General features: G+C 46.2%; 1 protein-coding gene across 6 annotated transcripts in view; it reads right to left on the minus strand.

Moving 5' to 3' along the window:
* Positions 1–12053, minus strand: part of TDRD7 (tudor domain containing 7) — a 124044-nt gene that overhangs the window by 73556 nt on the left and 38435 nt on the right. For all 6 annotated transcript variants that reach the window (XM_056519061.1, XM_056519080.1, XM_056519055.1 and 3 more), the window contains one exon: positions 1470–1581. In XM_056519061.1, the coding sequence (XP_056375036.1) occupies positions 1470–1581 (112 nt within the window). The remainder of the gene's footprint in view (positions 1–1469; positions 1582–12053) is intronic.

Raw genomic sequence — 12053 nt, forward strand, 5'->3', positions numbered from 1 at the left:
ATAAATAGTCCACTACGAGGACGGAAAAAAAAGTGCAACATAAATGTGAAAAAAGTTTAAAAAAAAAGTAAAAAAGCCCTTCCCCCCCCCCCCCAAAAAATTTTTTATAAAAAATAAAATGATCATAGTCGGTATCCGTGTGGGTAAATGTTCAATCAAAATCTAAACGTTAACAATCCCATACAGTGAACGGCATAAAAGTTTTTTTTTTTTTTTTTTAAAGCCAGAAGAAATTGCTGCTTTTTGCCACATCACATCCCAGAAGTGTGGTGAAGGGGTCAGAATAGGGCGATTTAAAACAAACAAATTTTGTTTAAAAAGTTAGTGTTTTTTTAAAGCAGTACAATAATAGAAACCATGGTTATAATTTTAATTGTATTGACCCATTATAATTGTATTGACCTGAAACCCTGTAAATGTAGCAAAATTGCGTTTTTCTTTTCAATTTCCACACAAAATAAATATATTTTTGGTTGTGCCATACATTTAATGGTAAAATAAAAAAGTGTCATTGCAAGTACAATTAATTAGTCATACAAAGAACAAGCTCATTTATGGCTATTAGAAGGTAAGGTAAACACATATTTTCCCCATATAATACTTCCTTAAAAACTAAGCATTCTCCCAACATACTTCATTTAAAAAAATGTATTGCTAAAGATGTGAAAAAATGGTTTAAAAAAATGGCCACTAGGGGGTCTGTCTTTTTACTTTTGCAAACGAACACCGAAAATTCTGACTTTTTGGTCCCTTTTTTTTTTTAAAGGAACAAAATCTCTGAGGGGAGGGGGAGGGAGGTGTGGTTATCTCCATGCTGTGCCTCAGAGCACAGACAAGATCCAGACAGCTTGCAGTCTTTAAGAATAGAAGCATTCACATGCACAGTTACAAACAATACAAGGTGCTAAACTATTATTTATATGCAAAATGGTTTCTCTTTGCTCATTTTATGAACTTATTTCTTGTGTATGTGCACCATATAGCTTCCACATGGCTGTTTTAGGGTTATAAAAAGATGCACTTTGGTTACGAAGCTGTGAAAATGTAAAAATGCAGGTTTTTCTTCTCTCCTTGCACCATATAGTTTAACATGGCTGCATTAGAGTTATATAGAGCATGCATTCAGCCAACATGCTTTGCAAATGTAAAAAGGTTTGTGCAAATCTCATGACAGGGGAGAGGGGAGAGGAGCTCATCATGCCCCAGGGGAAACACCCCCAGCCTCAGAGAAATTCAGAAGACTTATCGCAGATATACATGGTATTTTATACATGGATCAAATGGTATTTTATTGGTATTTATTAATTGGTATTAACATTCATTTTATTATGCATACAGGTCTAAAAGGCACATTACTAAACTTTAAAAAAAAAAATGTTCTTACTAATGATAGTAATGCTTTAAGGCCAAAATGGGTTGTGTCCTTAAGGGGTTAATAAGCAGGAGGAAAAATGAGGGGAGAAAGATACCTGCTAGCCTGCACTTTGCAGCCTGGAATGGAAGAGCGTAAAATGCTTCTCTCAGACGACAAACTTTCGTGCAATCCACAACTTCATTGAATCCATAGTCCACATACAATACCTGCAAAATAAAATTTTAAATAATACATTCTACTGGAACTTATGGAAAATATATAAACTGGTTTACTCACGTTTATTAAAGTATTTTAGGATAGGATATTCCATAGACTTAGTAAGAAGAAAACCTACAGCATTTACCGCAGCAGCAAAGTCTGACCACTGGGACCCACCGTGATCTCCTGAATGGGCCCTGATGCTCACTGAGGAGCGGGTGTAGCAGTCAGCATGTGCTCCATTTATTTCTATGGGAGTGCCGAAAAGATACAAGTACAGCACTCTGGCATCATCCGCATTCCCATAGAAATGAATGGAGCACGTGCAGTCTACTAGTAGACAACATGTGCTCCTTACAAACAGCCGGGTGCCTTCCCAGAGATCACAGGGGGTCCGACCGCTGGGATAAGGGAGAAGTAAAATTTTCACTGGAGTTCTCCTTCAACACAAATAGAAAGAAATCCTTTTAACGCAGATACAAAGTCCTTAGGAACATCCGCATTTACAAAGTCCCCACCAAACTCAGGCCACAACAATTAAAACTGGGGAAAAGCATATTAAAATATAACTTTTAATAATATCATTAAAATAAATTAAACAACCTCATTAGCCCAAAAATGGCACTATATAGTATATAAGGCCCCTTTCACAGTGCCGTTGCTCCCCGTCAAAAATGGCCGTTAAAGTCTTTTTATTTTTTGTGTGTGACTTTAACGGCCGAGCAATCGGCGACAACGGGTCCCATTTAACTATTATGGGGGTCATCAGGCACCACTGATTTTTGATGGGAAAAGCGGGAGAAAAAGACAGCACAAGGAGTATTTTTTCTCCTGCTATTCTACCCAGCTTCCCCGACAGACGTCACACTGCCATGTCATAGCGGCAGTGTGAAAGAAGCATAACAGATGCCAAGAGCAGGTAGAATGCCACCAGGGACTCATGTAGATATTAATAGTAGGAGGTTATTAACTGTGGTTAAAGGGGTAGAATGTAGAAATTAAAAAAAGGAGACACAAAGTGATCAAGAGATTAACCCCCTGAAAAATTTAAGGGGTTTCACTTTTAGTCTCTCCACTCATGGGATAGTGATAGGAATTGTGGGTTCGCATTTCTACCCCTTTAATCACTGTTAATAAACTCCTACTATTGTGCCCGAGTGCCAGAACATTAAAGGGGTATTCCAGGCAAAACCTTTTTTTTATATATATCAACTGGCTCCGGAAAGTTAAACAGATTTGTAAATTACTTCTATTAAAAAAATCTTAATCCTTACAATAATTATTAGCTTCTGAAGTTGAGTTGCTGTTTTCTGTCTAACTGCTTTCTGATGACTCACGTCCCGGGAGCTGTCCAGCTCCTATGGGGATATTCTCCCATCATGCACAGCTCCCATGACATCATCATTGATCAGTTAGACAGAAAACTTCAGAAGCTAATAACTATTGGAAGGATTAAGATTTTTTAATAGAAGTAATTTACAAATCTGTTTAACTTTCCGGAGCCAGTTGATATATATATATAAAAAAAAGTTTTTGCCTGGAATACCACTTTAATGCTGGGTTCACACTACAGAATTTCCGAACGGAATCCCGCTTCTTAATTTCAGTAGGAAATTCCGCTGCCAGAGGGTGAAATGCAGATGAATGGGTTTTCCGTTAACCTATTCACACTGCAGAATTTTCTGGGTAAAATTTCTATCAGAAAAAGGAGATATTTTAACACTTACCGTAAAATATCTTTCTCGAAGGATCCATTGGGGAACACAGACCGTGGGTGTATGCTGCTGTCTCTAGGAGGTAATAAAAAAAAGTCGGCTCCTCCCAGCAGGATATACCCGCCTCCAGGCCACTGAGTTAATCAGTTTAAGTTCCAGAGCAATAGGAGAGGACAGACAGGTCAAAGAAGACCCAATCTGTCCGAGAACCAGGAGAAAAAATACAACTGAACACACCCTCGGACAGAGAACCGAAGAAAACCCCAAAAAGAGGGTGGGAGCTGTGTCCCCCAATGGATCATTCGAGAAAGATTTTACGGTAAGTGTTAAAAAATCTTTTCTCTATCGGCTCCATTGGGGGACATAGACCATGGGACGTACCAAAGCCGTCCCTTGGGTGGGCAGATAAGCAGTCAGGCAGACTGCCGTTCCACTGCCGTCTACAACACTTTTACGGCCCAGACTAGCATCAGCCGATGCAAAGGCATGAACCCGGTAGAACCTCGAGAGTGTGCAAAGACGACCAGGTAGCCGCCTTGCAAATCTGCAAGGCCGAAGCTCTGTTCTGGAGATCCCAGGATGCCCCAACAGAACGGGTAGAATGAGCCACAACCCTGAAGGGAGGAATCTTCCCTTTACAGCGATAGGCTTAAGAAAAGGCAGACCGAATGCACCGAGAAATGGTGGCCTTGGAAGCAGGTTGTCCCCTACGACGACCTTCCGTGAGGACGAAAAAGGAATCACACTGACGAAACGAAGTAGTAATAGAGAGATAGGACCTAACAACCCGACCCACATCCAGTTTGTGGAGTAAATGCTCCTTAGGATGAGAAGGAGCGGGACAAAAAAAACGGGAGGACAATGTCCTCATTGAGATGAAAAGCCGAAACCACCTTAAGCAAAAAGGAAGGATCTGGCCGGAAAACAACCTTGTCCTGGTGGACCACCAGAAACTGAGAACGGCAGGAGAGAGCCGCCAATTCAAACACCCTCCAGATGGAGGTGATAGCAACAAACAAAAGCCACCTTCCAAGAAAGGAGACGCAGAGACACCTCTCTAAGGGGCTCAAAGGGTGCCCCCTGGAGGGCACACAGAACCAGATTCAAGTTCCAAGGGGGAAAGGGTGACCGGTAAGGAGGGACAGCATGCGCCACTCCTTGAAGGAAGGTCCGGACATGAGAATTAGAAGCCAGAGGACGCTGGAAAAAAGAAGAAAAGGCCGAAACCTGACCCTTAAAGGAACTGAGAGACAACCCCAGTTCCAAACCCTACTGCAAAAAGGAGAGAAGACGGGGAACCGAGAAAGTCACAGGAGACAGGACCTGAGCTTCACACCAGCGAAAATAAGACCGCCAAGTACGGTGGTAAATTTTTGCCGAGGAGGGTTTACGAGCCCTGAGCATGGTGTGAATGACTTGAGAAGAGAACCTGCGGGCCTTCAAAACCACGGTCTCAACTGCCACGCAGTCAAATGTAGAGACTGTAAATTGGGCTGGCAATGAGGATCCTGTGAGAGCAGGTCCGGACGAAGCGGAAGGCGCAGCGGAGCGTCGTCCAGGAGCCTGACTACGTCGGCGTACCACGACCTTTGGGGCCAATCTGGAGCTACCAGAATGGCGGAAACGTCCTCCACTTTGAGCTTCCTCAGAGCTCTGGGAACGAGTGGAAGGTGAGGGAACAGGTAGGGTAGGGCAAAACCCGCCCAGGGAATCACTAGGGTGTCCACGGCTAGAGCCTGAGGGTCCCGGGACGTGGACACAAAAGGAAGGATCTTCCGATTGTGCCGAGACGCGAAGAGGTCCACGTCTGGAATGCCCCAGAGGTCGCAGACCCCTGTGAATCGCCGAAATGGCCGGAACCTTGCTTTCCGCTCATATGAGAATCTTTGTCACCTCGGCCATGGCTGCCAAGCTGAGAGTGCCGCCTTGGCGATTTATGTACGCAACGGCCGTGGCATTGTCCGACTGGACAAGGAAAGGACGGGACCGAAGCCAGGACTCCCAATGAAAAAGACAAAAAAGAATCGCCCGTAGTTCCAATATGTTTATCGGAAGAAGGGCTTCTCGGGGAGACCAGAGTCCCTGAACCGTCCAATCCCTGAATACACCGCCCCAGCCCGACAGACTGGCATCAGTTGTAACTACCTGCCAGTGAAGGGGAAGAAATGACCTCCCCTGAAGAAGTAGGGGGGAGCGGAGCCACCAGAGCAGATACTGACGGATCCTGAGAGGAAATCTGTCCCATCGAGAGAGAATCACCAGCTGAAGAGGGCGGTAATGAAAACTGGGCAAAGGGTACAGCCTCCATGGCCGCCACTACCTGACCCAGGACTTTCATACAAGTGCGGATGGAAACTGGGACCTGAGCCCGAAGGGAGCGGACTCCTGACATAAGAGTCAGACGTTTGTCCGGCGGAAGGCAAATTCGGGCAAAGGCCGAGTTGAAGTGAAGTCCCAAGAAGATCAGAGACTGGGTGGGAGATAGGACTAACTTGTCCCGGTTGACCATCCACCAGAAGCAATCCAGAGTGTGTGAAGAGTGACATCCACATTTTCCAGAGTCTGGGCTCTGGTGGGAGCCTTGATGTGAAGGTCATCCAGGTAGGGTATCACCGAGAATCTCCTAGACCGCAACAGGGCCATCACTGGCGCAAGGATCTCGGTAAAGACCCGAGGAGCCGTGGCCAGCCCAAAGGGGAGGGCTACGAATTGAAAATGTCCCTCCGGAACCGCAAAGCGGAGATACCGATGATGGCCTGAAAATATTGGCACATGGAGGTAGGCATCCTTGATGTCCACCGAAGAAAGAAACTCTCCTTGTTCTAGGGATGCCACTACCGAACGGAGAGATTCCATTCGGAAGTGGCGGATGAGAAGATAACGGTTGAGACGCTTGAGGTCTAGGATTGGTCGTACAGTACCGTCCTTCTTGGGGACCACAAAAAGATTGGAATAGAAACCCCGAAAACGTTCCCCTGGAGGAACGGGAACGATAACCCCCTGGAGAAGCAGAGACTGGAGAGCCTCTCGAAATTGCTTCGCCGGAGAAGGAGACCGGAGGGCCCGGTATCGAAAAAAATCGATCCCTCGGGAGGGAGGCGAATTCGATTCGGTAACCGTTGGACACCACGTCCCTGACCCAGGAGTCCTGAATGTGTGTGGTCCAGATGTCTCGAAAAAGTAAGAGACGACCTCCCACCAGAGAAAAAACTGCGGTGGGGACTTCATTTATTGCAGAAGTGGGTTTGCAGTTGCCTGATTTGGCTGCAAACCGGCAGGAACGGTTGGTGTCTGACTTCCAAGACGGGCGCGCCCTGAACAAGGGAGCCTTCTTGTCCCGCGAAGGAACTCTTAAACCCCCCCCCCCCGTCACCTCAGAGATAATCCCGTCAAGGCGCTTGCCAAAAGGACGGCCACCTGTGAAAGGAAGCTCAGTGAGAGACCTTTTGGCCAAGCTTTAAGCCACATAGAACGGTGGAGAGCAGCTAGGTGACCCACAGCAAAAGCAGAACAACGGGCTGACTGCATGGAAGCGGTGCACTTAAATTCCCCAGCTTTAGAGCATTGGAGAGCCAGAGCAGACAGATCCTCTGGGGGGGATCCCACTAGGATACCCTGACGGAGTTTTAGGCACCACTCCGATAGGGCCTTGCACGCCCATGTCGAGGCGACTATGGGAAGAAGCGAAGAGCCAGCTGTTCAGAGGCAAACTTTGCTAAGGACTCCACCTTCTTGTCCGTGGAATATTTGAAGACAGCCGCATCTGCCAGTGGCAGTGTAGTAGTCTTAGAGATTCGGGAGATTGGTGGATCCACAGAAGGAGGGGTAACCACCTTAGTTACAAGATCCTTGTCAAATGGATAACGTTCTTGAATAGTCTTTATTCCCGGGAACCTCTTGTCTGGATGTTTCCATGCAGATTCCAGAATGGCGTCAAAGTCAGCGTGAGAGCTGAACCTTTGAGGTGCTGGCTTCGCACAATGAAAGGATACTTTAGGAGTTACATCCGAAGATCCTGGGTCCTCTTAAGTAAAAGGTGTCTCTTATGGCTGCGATCAATGAGTTCACCGTTTCAACCGTACCCGAGCGGTCCTCAGGGCAGACGCCACTTCAGGGCAGACACAACTTCCCGGGAGGCCTCAGCCACCAAACGGGAGACTTGAGTCAAGTCAGCCATATACTGGGTCAGAGAAGAAACCCAGGCTGGAGGGGCCAAAAGGGCATCCGGGGGTACCAGGGGGTCTGGAGGAGCAGTGGAGCAGGCAGAGCAAGTGGGCTCAGTAGAGCCAGGCATCTTAGCATTACAGTGCTTACAGACCAAATAAGACGCAGACATTCCAGTTTTCTGTTTAGAGGGAGGAACAGCTCTGGGTACGGACATAATGAGAAAAAGACAGGAACTTTCTCACCCTAGTCTGTGTCCCCAGGCAGCTGCAGTGAGGAGAACTTGTCTGGCCCGTTTTACACTCTAGCTGCACGGAGCCAATAGCCAGAGAGGGGCGTGCCTGAGATTAGGGGTCCGCTTTGCGCCTCTAGGGAGCTCCGACAGCCCAGCGGAGTGGAGAAGCTGTAATGGCGCCCGCTCCTTGTCCCGAGCGCACATGTCAGCCGCATATGTGCTCGTGGGGAAGTGAGCGTGCGGCCCAAACTCCGGCAGCGGCTGCCGGAGGAAAGAAAAGAAAGCCGGCGCTCAGAGAGCCCGGCCAGAACGAGCGCCGCGGCTGTCAGCCGCATATAAGGTACCACGGTCATAGCCGCACAGTAACCACACACACACACACACACACACACACACACACACACACAGTGAAGCAGTAAAAACACATACACACAGTGTAAAAAGAGAATGCATGCCCCCTAAGATGCCACTGTTCGCCCCAGAATAAAAGTCAAGCCCTAGTATAAGCCAGCCCCATAAATCTGAAAAGGTGGGCCAAAAACTGAGGGTCTCAAGAGGTTGCAAGTCCGCACCTAAGGGAGAAAAGGGAAATGTACTTACCTCAGTCAGAAGAACTTACCTAATGGAGTCTTCCATGCAGTCTCCAGTCAGTTTTGTCGTCTGCATCACGCCTGGCTGCTATGCGCGAGCAAGGAGAGCAGGGGAATAGGGGGACCCGGACCCATGAGGTACCAACCCAGGCGCTGACCGTTGGCGAGGGGGGGGGGGGGGGGGACGGTGAACCACGCATATACGCAATGTCTGTGCCCCCTTACTCGCACTGGGGAAACAGGGAACCGGAGTCCCCACCTGAAAACAAGAAAGAAAAAGGAATAAAAAACTAACACGTCCCTATACTAGGAAAACAATAAATCAGAAGACCTGGTCTGGAGAATTCTAGCCCATGTCCACCTCCTGCAAGACACTAAGCTAAAACTGATTAGCTCAGGGCCTGGAGGCGGGTATATCCTGCTGGGAGGAGCAGACTTTTTTTTTTTTATTACCATAGTGTCACACCTCCTAAAGACAGCAGCATACACCCACGGTCTGTGTCCTCCAATGGAGCCAATAGAGAAATTAAGATCTACAAATTCCGCCAGAACATTAAACTTGAACAGAACATTCAATGTTCTGGTGGAAGCCGAACTGCAGATATTGTTGACTATCAGGAAAGCACTATCCACGTGGTCCTAGCACCGATTGATTTCACTTGTTGCTGGCCACACTCGGAATCTCAGATTCACAGTGTGAACCTGGCATTAGAGATTCTACCTTCTAAAGGTAGAGCATCTTTGGGATGTGCTGGAATGGGAAATGATCATGGATGTGCAGACAAATCTGCATTAACTGTGTGATGTCATCATGTCCATATGGACCAAAATCTTTCTACAAGGTGTTGGAAGTAGGGACATCCCGATACCATTTTTTAAAGACAGAGTACGAGTGTACAATGGAGGCGGCTGCTGTAGTATGAGCCAATCTCTTCTCCATTGGACAGAACAGGGAATTTGCATTGGCGGTGAGATCGATGTACACATGGTGAGCAGCAGGTGACTCTGCTGTAAGATTGTCTTCAATAGTAGGTAGTATCTATCCCCTGGCAGTCATTAGTAGCAGCCCCCCCTTGTAGACAGCAGCCCCCCTGTAGACCACAGCCCCCCTTTAAACAGCAGCAGCCCCCCCCCCTTTAGACAGCATCAGGGCCACCCCCTTTAGACAGCATTAGCAGCAGCCCCCCCCGTTTAGTTATTAGTAGCAGCCCCCTCCTTGCAGGCAGCTCACCTCCTCGGGTCGGGTGCTGCGGCTCTGCTGCCCCGTTCTCCCGTTCAGCAGTCCTATGGAGGAGCATGTGACATGCACGTCACTCTGCTTCCTGCGTAGTTTTAAGCTGGGCGCAGGGCAAGAGGCGGCGTGACTTGTGTGTCACATGCTCCTCCATGGAACACTATGATGCAGACCGGAAGATGGAAGAATGGGGCAGCAGAGCGGCACCAGGTATCGGGGACATTAAACGAGTCCCCGTTACCATGCAAATGGCTAGTTTAGGCCCCGATACAGATATCAGTATCGGGACATCCCTAGTTGGAAGCATTCCTCAAAGCATGCTACGAAGAATGCAGACAGTTCTTATCCCTGTACTAGCAAGGTGTATCTAATAAAATGGGCAGTATATATGCCACACTAAAATCAGCATCAGCAAACTCCATTTGTTTTTCACACTGAAAATGTGTGGCATCTCTGCCATACGTGGCCATATCAATACAGTGGGGATCAAAAGTTTGGGCACCCCTGGTAAAAATTTGTATTAATGTGCATAAAGAACCAAGGAAAGATGGAAAAATCTCCAAAAGGCATCAAATTACAGATTAGACATTCTTATAATATGCCAACAAAAGTTAGATTTTATTTCCATCATTTACACTTTCAAAATAACAGAAAACAAAAAAACTGGCGACTGCAAAAGTTTGGGCACCCTGCAGAATTTATAGCATGCACTGCCCCCTTTGCAAAGCTGAGACCTGCCAGTGTCATGGATTGTTCTCAATCATCATCTGGGAAGACCAGGTGATGTCAATCTCAAAGGTTTTAAATGCCATGACTCATTTGACCTTGCCCCAACAATAAGCACCATGGGTTCTTCTAAGCAGTTGTCTAGAAATCTGAAACTGAAAATAGTTGACGCTCACAAAGCTTGGAAGGCTATAAGAAGATAGGAAAACGTTTTCAGATGTCAATATCCTCTGTTCGGAATGTAATTATGAAATGGCAGTCATCAGGAACAGTGGAAGTTAAAGCAAGATCTGGAAGACCAAGAAACTATCAGACAGAACAGCTCACAGGATTGTGAGAAAAACAATTCAAAACCCACGTTTGACTGCACAATCCCTCCAGAAAGATCTGGCAGACACTGGAGTTGTGGAACACTATACTCGTACAAATATGGTCTTCATGGAAGAGTCATCAGAAGAAAACCTCTTCTACGTTCTCTCCACAAAAATCAGCGTTTGAACTTTGCAAATGAACATATAGACAAGCCTGATGTATTTTGGAAACAAATTCTGTAGACCAATGAGGTTAAAATTTGACTTTTTGTCCGGAATGAGCAAAGGTACATTTGGAGAAGAAGGGGAACAGAATTTAATAAAAAGAACCTCTGTCCAACTTTTAAGCATGGGGGTGGATCAATCATGCTTTGGGGTTGTATTGCAGCCAGTGGCAAAGGGAACATCTCTCGAGTAGAAGGAAAAATTAATTCAGTAAAATTTCTGCAACTTTTGGATGCTAACTTGATGCCATCTGTGAAAAAGCTGAAGTTAAAGAGAGGATGGCTTCTACAAATGGATAATGATCCTAAACACACCTCGAAATCCACGGGGGATTACATCAAGAGGCGTAAACTGAAGGTTTTGCCATGGCCTTCACAATCTCCTGACCTCAACATAATTGAAAATCTATGGACAGACCTTAAAAGAGCAGTGCGTGACAGACAGTCCAGAAATCTCAAAAGAACTGGAAGATTTTTGTAAAGAAGAAAGGGCAAAGATACCTCAAACAAGAATTGAAAGACTCTTGGCTGGCTACAAAAAGAGTTTACAAGCTGTGATACTTGCCAAAGGGGGCAGTACAAGATATTAACTCTGCAGGGTGCCCAAACTTTTGAAGACACCATTTTTTTGTTTTCTGTTATTTTGAAAGTGTAAATGATGGAAATAAAATCTAACTTTTGTTGACATATTATAAAAATGTCTAATCTGTAATTTGATACCTTTTGAAAACGTTTCCATCTTTCCTTGGATTCTTTATGCACATTAATACAAATTTTTATCTGGGGGTGCCCAAACTTTTGATCCCCACTGTAGTTCTACAAATAGTTGAACGTTCTGACTTAATTATATTGCACCTCAAACACCCAAGGCCCAATATGGGTGAGATTGTGGCAGATGAACCAGATCACAAATATCTAATAATTTTATATAAATCAGATTCAGACTAGATTTACAGTGCTCCCTGTCTTTCTCATCTTCCCAGAGGGAGAGGGCATTTCCCTCCCTTGCCTGCACGGTGATGAGTCCTCCCCCTCCCTTACTCTGGGTAACTCGCTACTTTCAGGAGCTTGGCAGCCCTGCATTGTAACTCTTTGCTCTATGGTTTTATGCTGTACACGCACAGTTGTAGTTTTGCAACAGCTGGAGGCACATGTTTGGTAAAACAGCCATGTTGCTGCAGGCTGTGTTCCTCCTGCAGACTTGTCAATCAGCCATCTCGTGTCCATGACTCTTGGACACGCTCATGCTGCTGTGGGACCCAGGAGGTATGGGGACCCCTA

This window comes from Hyla sarda, chromosome 1, assembly GCF_029499605.1.
Source record: "Hyla sarda isolate aHylSar1 chromosome 1, aHylSar1.hap1, whole genome shotgun sequence".
NCBI lineage: Eukaryota > Metazoa > Chordata > Amphibia > Anura > Hylidae > Hyla > Hyla sarda.